The 16673-nt window shown below is 37.2% G+C and overlaps 2 protein-coding genes across 2 annotated transcripts; one reads left to right on the top strand and one right to left on the bottom strand.

Annotated features, from left to right (window-relative positions):
* Positions 1-4711: 4711 nt before the first annotated feature.
* LOC122670058 (protein RGF1 INDUCIBLE TRANSCRIPTION FACTOR 1-like) lies at positions 4712-5995 on the bottom strand. The gene is made up of 4 exons (XM_043867009.1): positions 5930-5995; positions 5581-5826; positions 5332-5472; positions 4712-5150 (listed from the first exon to the last, which is right to left on the bottom strand). The coding sequence occupies exons 1-4, from the start codon at positions 5930-5932 to the stop codon at positions 4719-4721; spliced, it is 822 nt and encodes a 273-aa protein (XP_043722944.1). The 5' UTR covers positions 5933-5995; the 3' UTR covers positions 4712-4718.
* A 7931-nt stretch (positions 5996-13926) lies between these two features.
* LOC122670059 (protein CHLORORESPIRATORY REDUCTION 6, chloroplastic-like) lies at positions 13927-15946 on the top strand. The gene is made up of 4 exons (XM_043867010.1): positions 13927-14159; positions 15192-15323; positions 15454-15659; positions 15743-15946. The coding sequence occupies exons 1-4, from the start codon at positions 13949-13951 to the stop codon at positions 15944-15946; spliced, it is 753 nt and encodes a 250-aa protein (XP_043722945.1). The 5' UTR covers positions 13927-13948.
* Positions 15947-16673: the final 727 nt, after the last annotated feature.

Consider the following 16673-nt stretch of genomic DNA (forward strand, 5'->3'; position numbering starts at 1 on the left):
TGCGATTCTTCTAAGTCTTTTTTCTATACTATTTTTTTATGAGAGAAGAAAAAAAAAATCTATAGATTAAGAAAGTAGAGTAACTACAAAGTTAATGTCTTGATTAAACCTTACCTAAACTTAATATATGACTCTTAGCTTTCCTAGTTTTTTTTTTTTTTGGTAAAGTCCTAGCTTTCCTAGTTAAAACATTAATAAAAGTCATAGTACCATTATTACAGACCTTAATGTTCCATTTTTGAAACCTGAGACTACAGAAATGTATCTCAAGTGATGTTTTAAATCATCCCAATGGCCATCTCAACAATTCAAACTTCGGAAACAAAGCCTCCATTGTTGACATGGTTATCGGTTTTGCTAGTCACTGATACCGTGTTGATACCGTATCAGTAGCATGGTACAGACAAGGGGTAAAATAGTTAGAAAACTTATTTTTTAAGAAATTTCAGGGGGTAATTTTGTCCAATTCAACTGATCTAGGCCGATACCGTATCACTATTGTATCAGTTTTGCATGTCGCTGATACCCGTTCTGATATCGTGTTGTTGAAGAACTTGTTCATATCTCTACTTCTCTGTATCCCTTTGCACATCTGCTTGGATCCCCATGAGCAAGCCCCTGCTTTCGGTTTCGACCTCATCTCCTACCATTTCATAGCCAAGTCCTATAAGAATTAATCTGTGAAAATAAAAAATAACTGAAGCCCAAGTGGCTTCTTTAGAGGAAGATTTAAAATTACTAGCAAACAAGATTAGGGGGTGATTCATGGGTGGAATTTCAAATGTATTCAAAGGATCCATTGTTCAACATTACACTAAATAGCCACAAGATTGGCTGATTTCTGTGGCTAACCTAATATGTACTATCATAATAGGAGAATCCAAATCAAGAAGGGATAGGTACCCATTGGGATTCCATCCAGATTGCCACGTGTCAATCAGATATCACATTCATAATACAATATTTATCAATATGTACGCAACCGAATAAGAGTAATCAATAACTCCCAATTTAAGTAGGTAATGTATCTCATGATAGATTATAAGACATGCGTTTATTTATTATCAAAACCCCAATGTATCGAATACGATCAAACGCTATGAATCTAGTACATTGATATATAATAATGGAAACATCAATCATTAATGCAGAAAAACTCACAAGGCATAATTGTATTGATAAGAACAAGAACACCTTAGGAATTTCATTTCATATAGATTGACAGCAGTGCACATGTAGAAGACTCGTATGATCCGATTCATTATACACATTGTATGTACATTCACACGTGTCCTGAAATCTCCATTCTATAAACACACAGTGCAATGACCATCAGACCATATAAATGGGGTGTCCTATCTCATTCCTAGTCGTGTACAATTTTAGGTTAAAACCAAGGACTACCAAGACCCGTATTAAACTATTATTAGTAATTACATATATTAAATAATTGGATCTAATGTTCATACTTTCAACAAAAATCTTTTTTAGACCATGTGATTAAACTTTTAGATCATCATTATACTCCCACCCCTTATTGATGAAGTCAAAATTACCCTTTTTTTTATATAATTCGCCGATACCAACAGGAGTGGATGTGAAGATTCCTCTTCACCAATGATGCAGAGAGTTGTTCTTTTTTTTGTTTTTTTTAAAATCATAGATAGTTATCGTAGTGCTTTTGTAACAAGATAGAATTTTATCTTTTTCGTAGGTTATAAGTGTCTTTTTACTTTCTTGGCATCCAAAGTATGTTTTGTGTATTTCTATTCACTAGATCTCCTGTGACTAAAAAAAAATAAAAATAACTAGATCTCCCGGGGGGGGGGGGGGGGAGAGACAAAAAGAGGAAGATAAAAGAAAGCTAAATTTTAAAGTAATTGTTGCACCAGTTATCAGTGGTAAGCGTGGGAGAATTTTGACTGGTCAAGGATTTTAAGTTATAACCCCAATTTTAAAGTCTTCTCGAGGTATGCAGCGAGTGGAGCTGTCTCTAACAGTCAAAGTCAAAGGAAACTCCTTCTCTCTATCAAGAAATTACCTTTTAGTACGCCCATCATGAGGGTGACAAAGATTTTAGAATTTTAAATTCTACTTAAGAACCTAGGTTTTGATCTTATGTCCATTTATTTCTTAGACTTTAAGACATTATAATAAAGGGTACACGAGTGCACCTCACAAGCTTTCCACCCTTCTTCTTTATGAATTCTATTTCAAACTATGGAAAAATGTTTCCTACACGGACAGTGTAGAGTTATTCCCATTGACACTTTGTTTTGTCACATGGTCAGATGATTTGATCATTTCAATTGTTAGGTAAATTATGAACGCACATTCTTTGTTTGGGAGCACATCTGAGTGCAAGCTGCGCCGAACCACATGAGCCAAGACATGAGCTGGGTTTGGGTCATCAAGGGTCATTTTGCCCAATCCCCATGCATTTGGGCGCATCCTACACCCCCAGTGCATAGAACTTTATTCTGTAAATTGTATATCAAATTTGATGATCAATCGCAATTATATGACCCAATGAAATGTTGGCATAATTCATTCCATTAGATTTAACTTGCAACTGTCAAGTGGATTATTTTTTATTATTATTTTAAATTTCATAAAAATATTGGAAAAAAAATATTAAAATTGTTTTTAGTCGGTGATTCCAAGACAAACGGTGCATAGTGTCTAATGGCCGTTAAAATTGTAAGAGTTGTGACATGTGAGAAGCTATTGAATAGAATATACCGTCGTGGAACCCCTTGCGCCGTACAAAATAGTTTAAATCATAAATGGTCGTGACACACTTTGTCTTCTAATCCCAATACTTCCCTTAGATAATCTTAACCATCCAATTATGCTGACTCGCATTACGAATTCCATTTGATATTTAGATTATTTCTTCGAGGATTAATTTAGGTAAAACTTTTCTGTTAAAGAGTATGGGAGAAAAGAAAAAATTAAGAAAAAAGTATGTATAGCGTTAGTTATTTGTCTTTTTTCATCAAAAAAAGAAAAAAAGAAAAAATTAAGATGGTAAATTAGCCACATAAATTAACCCATACTTAACACCCATAATTAACTTTATTTCGCATTAATCTACTTTGCACAAACCTGACAATTACAAAGGGATTGCACGTGCAATTCCCTCTCCAATATGTGCAAGATGACTATAACAGTACTACTGCAGGTTCTCTATTTTTATATTGGGATAATTTCCATTCTCCATCTTTCTCTTTTGTGAATGAAATGAAGGAGCTATAGTGTCTTCACTACTTTTGGTATGATTTCTATTTCAATTTCATGGGATGATTTTAATTTCAGAAATTATTTGATTTGAGTTTTATACTTTATTTCAATGAAATATAAATTAAATTCTATTGAGATTCTGAAACAGATGAGAAACCTTTTTAATTTTGAAATTGAAATTGCATTCACTCGATCTTACTTTTTAATTCATATAAAATTTGATTAACATTCAACCATGTAACCCCAATTTTATAAAGTTGAGGTCATGCATTATGATTGCGGGTTCTTATATTGCATTATTCACTAATTACATGCCTCAAGGTACATAGTTTCGTAAATATACAAGTGGTTTGCCTGTTTTAGTATAGAAGCCATAGTAATTAATCAGATAAATAAATTTTCTTTCTTTAATTTTTGGAAATTCTTTAATAAGAAAAAAACCTCAAACAACAATTAAATTAGAAATCCTATAAAAAGATTTAGACTGCTAGAGTAAATGCTCAGGTTTGAGTCTTGAGAGTGGCTACTTTGTACAAAAAAAATATCAAAGATTAGGATCGTCTTCAATTTTGTCCCTCCCAAACCCTGCATAGGGGGACCAATAGTGGGTGTTGATCCTTTTTATATGGTCCTCACGAGAAATGACTGAAGTTTTATTCATCATCACCAAAGAAAAAGAAGATAGGTAATAGAAATAAGCTAGCACAACTTATTACTTTTTAAGAAGAGAGTTCATTGAGCTGATGCGGTGGGGGAGCCAGTCAATTACGGGAATTGTGGAATACGATTCTTCACTAGTCGAGTGTAGCAGAGAGAGAAATTTGAGATTGATCCATTTTGAAGAATCTTATTGTAGCCTAAGTAGCGAACTAAGAAATTGTAAATTTCTTGTAATTGTCTTTTATCTTATTCTTAAAAATATTTAATGTAAAAAAAAATAAATTAACTCGATCATTTGACTGATTCTTCCGGGGATTGGTTTTTTGAAACTATACATCCCGGTAGATTTCAAGGAGGATTTGAGATTCAAATAAGTATCTGATTTTTTTTTTTCTTATTAGAGAAATAAACAAAATGGTCCCAAAATAAATATATAGAAAATTCCTTCTCTAGTATCGTGGTTATGATTAATTTCCATCATTATCTAAAGCTGAAACCAGAGAGAGAGAGAGAGAGAGAGATAAATCTTGAATTTCTTAAGAACCAAAGTAAAAAATCCTTCGAAAAATGTAAAAATGATAATCTTGGAATTGGGAACCACGTGAAACCATTAAGACAAAGCCCCCCCGACCGATTGATTAACCTAATTAAATTATAACAATCTAAAACTAAAAGAGAGTGAGAGAGAGAGAGAGAGGAAACTTTGAACTTGGAACTTGGAATTGGAAGAAGAGAAACAAATTAAAGACAATTGAATTAAGTTAAGAAGAACATAATTAAAATAAATACTTCAAACTAAGAAACTAAAATTTGGGTTAACAGAGTGGAGATCTATGAGGTATCCCTTTTCTTCTACTCATCATGCTTGTAGCCATCATCATCATGTCTTGATCATCTGATGAAACTGATGATGTTGTATTAGCTAATAACCTCGCACAAACGTACACTCCACCACTACTCCTCTTCTTTCGAACAAACTCACTACAAACCATTCTCATGCTCATGCTCATGCTCTCGCCACCACACCCTAACGATCCTGAAGATGATGAGCTCATTGGTTCTTCACTGTCCACCACTGTTGAATTGGGTGTTTCATCGTTTGTGATCATCATCATCTCCTCCTCCTCCTCCTCCTCCTCTCCTGTACTCATGTCTTGAGGTATCAAAAAGTCTGGACTAAGTTGTAATGTTTTGCAATTTCTCAAGTAAGGGGACAGGTCCTTCATCTGCTTCAATACGAACTCCACCTGATGATGATGATCATATATATATAATAATCAGTAACAAAATTAATTAAGAAGAACTCATCCTTAAAAGTTAGCCGTTAAAGAGAGGGTGGCCAAGTACAAGTACATACTTATAATTCGATCAGTCGCGAAACCCCCCCCCCCCCCCCAACAATTTAATATAATATTATTAGTTAGTTACCTTGCACCCTAGAGAGCAATGAATGTAAGGTTCTTGAAGGCTTCTATCACATGAAGTGCAGTAGTTACCAGAGCCCTTAAACTGTCTACTTTGTGGTCTTTTCTTGATGAACACCACTTTAGCACTATTAATGGTGTAGGGCTGTAAGATAAAGACCGACGAAATTCAGTTGGAAATGGCAGTAATTAAATAAGAAGATCGACAATATTATAGGAACGAGGTAGGTAGAGATCGAACTGAATTAATTACTTGAACATTAGAGCAGTCTATAAGCTTGTCAAGGTCTTCCAATCGAACGACGTCGTGATATACGTAACGACGAATCTGAAGAAGACGATGAAACCTGTGTGATGGTAAACAATGAGGGCAAATACTGGTGCAACAATCTAAACAGAAAATGTTCTTTTCATTCTTCTTTGATGTCTCATGGGTTGAACATCCAACAAAGAACTTCTGTGCATAAAGTGCTTCCAACCACGCAGGCTTCTGAAATCCCTACACATACACACATCATCACATCAAACCACCTAGCTAGCAATGGAAGAGATGATCGATCATAATAATTAAACACCAAAACAATAAGAATACCCACTCTCACCATGATCACATGACACAGTGATAACTAGCTAGGATCACAGATCGAAGAGAATGAAGGTAGCAGAGAATTGAAAGATCGAGCTACCTACCTCTCTCCTATTGCCTTAGTTATTTACTAACTAAGAACAAAATAGAGATGTACCAAGAGAGAGAGAGAGAGAGAGAGAGAGGGATTAGGTATGGAGATAGAAGAGAGTATTTATGGAGTATCACAAGAGAAGTTGTGGTATATATTTATTCCTTGGTGAGATACACAACATTTTGTCAAGAGGTTAGGAGTGAAACAATTAATAAAGAATGGGGGAGTAGTGATATTATGATATGAGGAGAACGTGGGCGCTGTTTCCGTGTCTCCCATTCCCTATTACCCTTTTAATAAAAACTATTCTACTTCAAATTCATCTCTCTCTCTCTCTCTCTCTAGCTTTTTATTATAAATCCATTTGAGGCAAGGCACTTAATTAATTACTCTAGGATATGATATATATGATACCTTTTTAATTAATTCTCTCCCAAGTACTATTACCTCTAAGGTCCTGTTTGGTTGCACTTCGCGGTGAGTGTTTCTGATGTCCTTGTGTGTACTGTCGGCATGAATTGGAAATGGAATCCTGTTTGGTAAATCCGGTTTGTTCTTCTATTTCCGCAGAATAAATACCGCAAGATAGAATAGTTTTGGAACACAAATGATAGAACACACAAATTGGTGACAATGATCATCAGATCATCAAATTACTAACAGTCTACCCCGTAAGGTCCACCCCCCATTTTAGAGGCACTAAGAAATTGGGTCGGGCAAGGAACTGAGAAGATAATTTTCCATTGAGGTGGATACATTTGTGACCTAATTAAGAAGAGGGGATGAAAAATCTTAAGTGGAACCCAAGGGAGAATATAATGGGGATCCAGATCTTCTACGGCACAACTGCCTGTCCAGCCTATGTTGTGTAGACACATGGCCACGTGCAATGACCACCTTACCCCCGTTTAGCCAAGGCACTCGGACTGGGGTAAGGTAGTCATTGCGTGCAGTCCTATATCTGCGCAGCACAAGCTGAACCGGGCAGCGCACTGTAGAGGATCTGTACGCATAGAATGGGACCCATGATCCGAGGGATGCAAGCCACTCACTAACAAGTGGTTGCTGGAAAAGCAAGGCAAAAACATGTACGAGGAAGCCCGGTTTTGGGATATCAACCATGGCAACATTCAACCACTCCACTTCCTATAAATATGCTTAATAATGGTGTTTAATTTGTTATTAGCTAATAATAATTAAGGTGTCAAATAGTAAGAAAACTACCACAGCCAAAGAAGAAGGAAAAAACAAAAATTAAAGACTAATTAAACACATCATCTTCATTTCTTTGGACTTAATGCTTTAATTTATTAGGCTCGTGATGCTAGTCTCCTGGAGGCCTTGGAAATACCCCTCTCTATAGGCTGTAACCAAGCAAGAGCCTAATCTCGAGAGTTGAAACTTAATTAGTAGGTTAAAGTAAAAAAAAAAGAAGACTAAAATTGATTTACCAAGATACGCCTTGTTTCTTTCTTTTAATGTATAAGTACGTACCTTAATTAATTAATTAATCATCTCTAGCAAGTAGAAACTTCAATTTGTGTGTGATTGCTTTCGATTTCATTAAATCTATGGGCTTGCAGCCTTGCGGTGATCCAGTATTTACTATTTACCAGAATTTTTTCATGATCTTGAGAGTTGTTGACATTTTTATACTCTACGCTCTACAGTACTTATCATATATATGGTTATTAAAAGTGGAAATTAGTGGGTCCTAGTAAGGAAAATTATCCTTTTCAGTTCGTTAAAGTGTGGCAGTGCGGCAGTGCTAGGTGGAGATGTTGACACCTGGCAGCTGCTGCTTGATACGGACCGTTGGATGCGACAGTGCTAGGTTCAGATAACAAAACTGAACACCCTAAGACCCTCTTTGGTATGAATGTCAATTTCAATTTCTGAGGCGGTTTAGCATATATGATTTTGCCCCCTATTTCTATTAAATAGAAATCAGTTTAAATAGAAATCTAGATATAGATGAGGAGTTGTTTCAATTTCAAGCCTATTTTCCAATGGCTCAACACATGATGTAATTTCATTTAAAAACTCAAATGACATTGCCTTCTCGCCTGATGGAGAAGAGACACATACCATATCCGACCTTTGGAAAACCTCATGTACACCTTCCTCCTCCATTTCTCCCCCTCTCTCCTCTTTTGTACCTCTCCGATGACCTTTGTCACCTCCGGCTCTCATTCTCTTTGTATCTCTATGAAATCTCTCTTGAGTTCGAGGTTTTCAACATGTGCATTGGTCTTATCTCGTCATTGCTAACCAAGTAACTTGCCTAAAAAATTCCAAGACCCTTGGAGATGTGATGGAGGCAACTAATTGAGTTGAATCCACCAAAACCTTAGTCTTGGTTGTATGGAGTACGTCTACCTTCATTTTTAGCTAAAAACTCTCCTTAGGATCAAGGAACTCTCTAAGAGTCTGGATAAAGAACACCCCTGTTGATGTGGGGAACATCCTAAGCGATAAATGAAAGGTCCTTTAAACGTTGTGGATCCATCTTTTGGCACCTACCGAAAGTCCCTAAGAGAGAAATAGAGAGAGTCTCCTCTTTGTCTACATGTCCCTTGCAATTGTGCAGACTTGGCCTCCTCCAAACCTGAGCCTAGTGGCCCTAGTCTACTCCAATGACCCTACACTCTTCACTAGTTTTGAAACTAGGTGAGTCTTCTTTATTTCCTAAAAAAGCAAAGTGATGATGGAGAAAGGACACTTGATTTTTCCTTAACGAAGCTTGTCTAGTTGCTCATAGGATTAGTTTTTCATGGTTTAAAAAATTAAGATGGAGTCAGGGAGAATAAGCATGTATTATGAACATTGCAAACATATTTTCTCATTTAGAACTTAAGTCCAATTTTTCAAAATGTCAACAAAAGACTAATTAATACGTAAAGTCAAACTAATTAGAAAATACACTTTAATGTCGAAGAAGAACATGATTCATTTACTTAGAAGAAAAAATATAAGCAAGTGATCTGATAATTTTATGTAAAATATTTTGTTCTTGGGTTTCACTAGAAAAATAGGATGGAACAACCTTAAACAGCCAAGAAAAATGTTCTACGAGTTGAAAAATATAAAAAGGAAAAAAAAAAACTCTGTCTGCGAGTGTGGCCTACGCCAGCACTCCCATGAGTCTATATATCTCTCTCCTCATATGAAAAGACACCTCTGCCCCCTTGTTTTGAGCTCTTTGAATAGTTTTTTAAAACTTTTGTAGCACTTTCTTGAGCTTGTTCATCTTTTTTCATATGGGAAGCAGTTTTCTGTCCGAGAGTATGGTCTACGCCAGCCCCCCAAATACCCATCATCCAAGTTGGGTGTCCTACCAAATTTTTACCTCCTTTTTAATTTTGAAAAAGTAAACATTTGTTCCTGAATATTAGGGGCACTTGACTCTCTTTAAAGGCCACAGACACACAAAATATGGTGAGTATATAAGAAAAAATTGAGGGTCTAGGACACTATAGGAAGGTGGGACAGAATGCCAATAAGGAAGGAAGGGTGGCCGATGCCCTATTTTCCAACAGCTAAATGCCAGAGTCTGCTTAGGAATCTACACCTTTGAATCATATGATTAAGCCATGATTTCAGGCATGCATTCATCAGAACATGCCTAGATGAGCTCAATAATATCATTCTCAAAAACACTATGACTTGAAATTCCCGAAATAACCACAAAATTGATTCACACCTGATCTGGTTCTCCATGCACACAGAATTAATTTCACAAAAATAAGGCAAATCGAGAGAATCTATTCTTTGTTTTACTTACCATAATCGAGGATTCAGTAATAAATCTTTATATGAACATAGTAAATGGACCTCTTGGATTTAACTGATTGACCTGACCGCCCATATTTAATGCATCAATTCACATAGAACCGATAAGAATTGAGGTGAAATCCAATCAAAGTGACTTGAAATCACTCGAACCTATGAATTACTAACAGTGAATTGAGTGCAAATCAAGTCAAATCTTTCACCTCTATCAATTACTATTAAGGACCACAAGTGAAACAAAAACACCTCCCCCCAATCCCTTTTGTTTTCTATAAGGCATTGTGGTCCTAAAGAACAAACATTAAAACCGGTTAGAAGGTTCAGCACAGGTACCACTAGGCTTTACAAACTAATTGCCTCATTGGCTGTTCATTGAGCCCTTAGACTTTAGACTCTCCCACATCTCTCACCCACTTGCATTTTCTTCTTTTTTTCTTTTTAATAATTTTCAACTAATCTGTTCAATTTGCTACTCTCTAATTTGTATGGCTAACAGCCCAATAAATTACGGATCCAAACCTTTCAACTATTGGGCTGCAGTTTTTGGGCAGAGCCCAGTACACCAGAAGCTTACATTCTAAAAATTCAAATCAATTCAAGAAATGAAGTTCTTTATTTTTTTTTTTGGGGGGGGGGGGTTGTTCTGTGAAGGACCACATAAAACTATATGGTCGGTGGTGAGCCTTCAAGTCCAAATGAAGCATCTTTAGAGTAAATGTAGTTTGGCTGGACTAGTGTTTTTTTGTTTTGAAGACTACTGGTTAGCTTCTTATTGAACAGTTGAAATTACCAATCAGAATATCCAATATATACTCATAAGAGGACAGAAAACAAATACAAACTCACATACATACAAGTAATTTATGGAACCAAACGTATGTTGTACAGTATAAAGTAACAATACATCTGTGGAAATAGTTAATCTATCGAGATTTCCCATTGGATGATCAGGGTATCTGAGCATCGTAAATCGTGCGTTTTGTACGTGTACATGTGATAAACAAAAATACATGACAGAGGGCAAGAGGAGATGTGCACGTGGTAGGGTGACTTTTTCTTTTTCCCTTTGATAGGAAAGTGAAGTCATATTATAGTGAATCAATCTCATGTGCAAGAAGGAAATAAGGATCTGAGTCTCAATTCAGTCTGAAGTGGGTGCTTTCTTTGAGTTCTTCAGCTCAAAACTACCCCTAGCCTTATGCTTTGTTTAGAAGAAGAGCTTCTGGTCTGGTATTATGGTCAAAGGTCAAAAATATCCACTGCACAAGGGAGGGAAAAAGGAAAGTCTGATGAACACCCAGTTATTACAGAGATCCACTTTGCTGTGTCAAAAGTTTCGGCTAAGCTTCACATGATATTCAATTGATTAGCATTTTAAAGGAAAGAGGCCATGTGTTTGGTTTTTGGACTGTTTATCGATCAGTCTAGAAATATTGTTCCCACATGAACCCAGGGTTGTTAAATAGCCCAGTTTGGACCTGGGTCTGCATTGGCCTCTGTGCCCTGGATCCTTCTATATATATTCGATCTCCAGTTTCAGCCTGGCTAAGTCTTGTTTAGTCCAAGGCCAGAGAGAGACCTGTCAATGAAAGGACCATCTAAGTATCAATCTAGGTGTAAATTCCAAACCAAATTACAAATTATTATTATTTTTTTTTTGAATGAGGTCGTGTACTCAAAAATATGCAAGACAATGATAACTCTTGAGAATGACATAATGTTAGAATCACTTTCTAAATTAGTTTGAAAACCTATGGTTACAACAAGATGTACCCATTTGTAATTCCCCTAGCTATTTCATTCCTTAGTCTCTCTTTCATTACAAGCAATCTCTCCTTCAGTCTTATATAATAATAACCTGTAAGCTTTTTACCCAACAAAATTTGGTTGAACTTTGAATAATAAATCCATCATTATACATAGGCACAATCATACTTATCCTCCGTCCATCTGTAAATTCAATCTTAAGCAATGAAGAGGATAAGTACTTAATTGCCTTCTACATGATTCCATTTCTCATTTACACTATCACATTCTTCTCAAGACATTTCCGTCTTCACTCTCAAAGATCCTACAGCTTCATCTGCCTTAATTAATCTATAAACACCATAGTCATCTAGTAATTAATCTTGAAAAATAGCCCCATCAGTTTTCTTTAAATATTTCCCCATCTTTCAGAAGGCCCTGTCCTCACTTATTATGCATCGCCATAGCCTTAATTATCTCTAAATTCTCCTCATCCTTGGGATCTTCTATGCATGTCTCTGGCCTAGAAAAAACTCATGTCTTTGCCTCACTTTGTATCTTCTACCTAATGGTATATTAGCACTAAGTATCCATAATATCAGATCAAATACGTTATCACAGGAAACTATCAAAAACAAACTGATCACAGGGATACGTGTACAAAAATAAATTTGAAAAATTAGCAATGAATAGCTTTTTGTTTTGGGGCACGGGGGGACTCCTCATAATGTCCATATGTATAAACGGTAAATTCCATTTTAAGAATCTTTAGGAATATTTAGAACCGGTCTTTTATGCCCTTTCCACCGAGATTTACTTCCATTACTCACTCACAAGTCACAAGTCACAAGTCACAACAGAAGTCAAACCGGTCTTATATGCCCTTTAAACAAATGTTGCAGATGGTTCAGACTTCAGACTTCAGAGTAGCCGTGAAATGGGTGCAGGTTTTTAAATCCCACCCCAGCCCTAAGTCCTCTTAACTCAGCCCAAGCCCAATCAGGCCCTGAGGTTGGGCTGAGAGACAACCCAGTCGGGCTCAGCCCAACCTTGGTCAGGCCGGGTGGGTTGGCATTAATTCACCCTGATTTTTGTCAAGATCGGGCTGGCCTTGATTGATCCAAACTGACACCTTTTTTCTTTTGCCACATGTATCCTTATATGCACTAAAAATAAAAAATAAGGCATCATCAACATCAATCATTCTTAAAAACTAATCCTAAAGGCTTACAGCCTTAAACAGAATATGTAATAATTAATAAGGAGAAAGAATGCTAACCAGTGCTCTGTGTGGGTGTATACCTGTGCCTAGACATAGTTCGACCTGAAAAGATCGCCACACCCCCTCTAAAAAGGTGGAAAGGTCTGCACCGGTATTTTCATGCCAAACTGTATCTGGATTTTGGACGCAGATACACATCCACACACAGCACTGGTTAACGTTCCATTTTCTTAATTAATATATAATTATATAAAATCAAGGTTAGGCTGGGTCGGGCAAATCTCAGCCTGGCCTTGGACATGAAAATCCCAGCCTAGGCCCACAAGCTGAATATCCTAACTACATGGCCTGTCCAGGTTCAGGACAGGCTTGGGTTCATAAGGCCAAGCTTATACCTATAGCTTAATGGAGTCTGATGGGAGAACGAAGAAAGAATGATCCAACAGAGAAGGACAAAACTGTAAACAAAAAGAAAGAAAAGGGTATTTCGGGAAGACAACGAAACTGGAGAAGGAATGGTTTTCCCCTCCAATTCACTGTCCCCTCTAATTTCTTCAATTCATCACATGGGGGCGAGGTTGGATCCATTCTCTCAATTAGAGGAATTGGAGATGCCCGCGAGTTGAAGGTGATAATTATTCAAATGGCGGTGCCACCTAATTGCAGTTTATTGCGGTCTTTCCCCTTCTCCTCTGTCCTTCACTAACACTGTTACTGCAAGTCTGCAATCTTATATGTAGAAGTGGAAATGACGCAGAATCGAAGACCATTACAATCAGGGTTTCAAATCTCGGAATCACTAATCGAATCGGCCGGAAACAGACAGGAATCAGCAAGAATCGATGTGAATCGTCGATCAGTCTCAATTCCGAAATGAATCGACTGATTCGACCCATCTGATTCCGATTTTTGAAACAACGATTACCATCCTCAAAAACCAGTGTAGTTGTTGTGGACACGAAGCAGATACTATGGAGGAGGATCGATAAGTCCACATTGTTGGATAAATTGTGACCGTTCGATTGACCATAAAACAATTAGAAATAGATGTCTCTGTAGCCTATGATAAAGGATATTTTAATCAATTGGGAGCGACGAGGAAAACGGGAGAAATTGAATTCAGGGCCATAAACTACCTGAACCGAGATAAACTGAAAAGTAGAGTTGCTTGGTACTTCTCAATGGCTGCCACCCAAACCTTCTTTCCACTTCTTCCTTCTTTGAAACAGAACTTCCCCTCCCTTACTCCATGGTTTTCCTGCAAACCCATTTCGAGTTCAATCACTTGTCTTCCATCTTCTCACTTGGGTCGACGGCAGGAAGTTGTGGTCTCTGTTGCATTCAATCCATCTGGGAATTTCGACCTGTCCCTCCATGATGATGATGAAGATGGTACGAAAGTCTACTTTCCTTCTTGACATTTTCTTTTTCAGTTTCTTGTTAAATATTTTTCTCTGTAGTTTTACATTTACTTCAGTTTTCCCAGATGTTTGGTTTTATTTCTGTAATCTCAATTAGTAAGAAATTAACAAGAAATTGATTCAATTTGGAGCAAAGGCTAAAAATCTGAGTCTCCAATATAGGCCTGCAGGGGTTAATGATTAGTTGGTGAAGACGGAGTAGGATGAACTGTGAAATTTTTTTTGCCTGATCATCTATAATAATAATAATAATAATCGGTTTTGCTGTTATTTGCCTAATGGTGCTTGATCTAGTGTATGGATGCTAGATTGGGTTAGCCTATTATGTGATAGGTTAAAGGGCTTGATTTAATGCGTTCCATCAGCTATGGAGCTTTTGGTGTATTGGTCAAGTACCTAACATTTGTTATTAGAGCTGAGCACCTAGGAGGGCTACCTGGAGTAGAGTGAAAGCTGTTAAGAAAGTGCTACGTGCTGCCAAAAAGAAACCCTGTGAAACTGTGGTGGTCTGTAAACTAGCTCGGGTCAGCCTGGTATAGGATAGCTTAAAAGGCTTGATTTAACGCGCTCCATCAGCTGTGGAACTTTTGGTGCATCGGTCAAGTACCTAACATTTGTTATTAGAGCTGAGCACCTAGGAGGGCTACCTGGAGTAGAGTGAAAGCTGTCAAGAAAGTGTTACGTGCTGCCAAACAGAAACCCTGCGAAACCGTGGTGGTCTGTAAACTAGCTTGGGTCAGCCTAGTATAGGATAGCTTAAAAGGCTTGATTTAACGCGCTCCATCAGCTGTGGAACTTTTGGTGCATCGGTCAAGTATCTGACAGGCTAAGCTGGAATAGGCCTCCTAAATGTTTCCTAGTTTCTTTTTGAGAATAATTGGTTCAACAACTGATATGCTTTGAAAACCATTGTTCTAAATTAGAATATCCACCTTGCAGTTCATACCTTTTTGTGTTTTTTTATGCAAGTAGCAGGTTTAAATGGATGAATTTTGATTGACAGATACCCCTACAGTTCCACCTCCAATTCCCCCAACAGAAGGGCGATTGGAGATAGTTGTCGATAATGATATCATTCGACGCCTTGATTTATCACCCATTCACACAGCTGATGAAATTATTTCAATTTCATCAGGTAAGTAAGCCTTCATTTCTCAAAAATCTGAGGGGGAGTAACTGAACTTCCAATTCCTTGAGAACCTGTTTACATGTGTCAATTTTTTCTGAATGCCAATGATATATTTCTGCACATGGTGCCTTAACAGAGCCAAAAGTGCTTCTTGAGCGAACTGTCGGTTTTACCATAAACTATACAAGAGAAGATCCTCATGATCTTCGAGAACTATCTGAAATTCCAGATATAAGACTATGGTTCTTGAGGCTTGATGCTGCCTACCCATGGCTACCTGTTGTATTGGACTGGCGTGCTGGAGAGCTTGCTCGTTATGCAGCTATGTTGGTTCCTCACCAGGTATTAGTTGCAAGTTAGAGAGAGAGAGATAGGGGGGATGGGATGCCTTCAGCTCTAATATCCGAACTTTTTTCGTTGGACAGATAAGCATGAAAATGGGTATTGTGTTCAATCCAGAGGCCTTGGAATTGTTTGTCATGAAGAAAGTATTTGTTGTGTACTCTTGGTTGAAGCAAAATAAAGTTTCAAGACCCAAGTTGAAGACAACCGACATGGCTAGAATGCTTGGATTTGGTATAGGAGATGAACTATTTGATTTGATAGACTCACACCCTATACAATTATAAAAAGAGGATGCGTACAACTCTTAGGCTTGAAGCCAAATTTCTGATAGCTCCCAAGCATCACCTTTGAAAAGGAATATTTGAATTAACACCCTGAAGGCCTGCCTGCAGAGTGCAGAATATGGAGGCTAAGCAGAGCAGGTAGAAACAAAATTTTATTCAGCAAGGAGGAGAGTTGTTATTGGAAGATCTGAATAAACTCTTCCAAGAGAAAAATAGATTTCTGTTTGGCAATGAATGTGAAGCCTCCACCTGATCTCTTATTAGGAGCTTGTGGAACCATGCTGACAGTTAATTCAATTTTAACTTGCATTCTGTTGAAGAACAGGTTACCTTTTCAGAAGGGAAATTATGTAAGTTTATTTTTTCTATAATTACATACATGTCTCTTTTCTGTTGGTTTTTTTTGGAACACAATACAATATATATTGCTGGTTTACATTAGTAAAAGACTATATTATTGGGTTTAAGGTAGTCAGACCAGTGCAATGGCATATAGGGCAGAGGTTTTTTTGCATCTTAGCCATTGCTTGATACACAGCAGTATGGAAGCTATGGCCACAATCTAGAACTCCCAGCTCATACTACTACTCCTCTCATTAAAGGCAGTGTAGGCATGTCTTGTCACTCACATTTTCTACAAGGACCTGTGAGAAAGTTCAAAACCTTGATTGAAATAATTGAAAAGTGAGAAGATATGGATACCTGACAAATACTGCTGGGTTCCTTC

Source organism: Telopea speciosissima, chromosome 7 (assembly GCF_018873765.1).
Source record: "Telopea speciosissima isolate NSW1024214 ecotype Mountain lineage chromosome 7, Tspe_v1, whole genome shotgun sequence".
In the NCBI taxonomy this organism is placed as follows: domain Eukaryota; kingdom Viridiplantae; phylum Streptophyta; class Magnoliopsida; order Proteales; family Proteaceae; genus Telopea; species Telopea speciosissima.

What these genes read in the sequence shown, in the direction of transcription:
- LOC122670059 (XM_043867010.1), top strand. Translation starts at nt 13,949, where the DNA reads ATGGCTGCCACCCAAACCTTCTTTCCACTTCTTCCTTCTTTGAAACAG. An exon ending in AATTATTTCAATTTCATCAG is followed by an intron (nt 15,324 to 15,453) that starts GTAAGTAAGCCT and finishes GTGCCTTAACAG; the next exon opens with AGCCAAAAGTGCTTCTTGAG. An exon ending in CTATGTTGGTTCCTCACCAG is followed by an intron (nt 15,660 to 15,742) that starts GTATTAGTTGCA and finishes TTCGTTGGACAG; the next exon opens with ATAAGCATGAAAATGGGTAT.
- LOC122670058 (XM_043867009.1), bottom strand. An exon ending in TAGACTGCTCTAATGTTCAA is followed by an intron (nt 5,473 to 5,580) that starts GTAATTAATTCA and finishes TTTATCTTACAG; the next exon opens with CCCTACACCATTAATAGTGC. An exon ending in ATTGCTCTCTAGGGTGCAAG is followed by an intron (nt 5,151 to 5,331) that starts GTAACTAACTAA and finishes CATCATCATCAG; the next exon opens with GTGGAGTTCGTATTGAAGCA.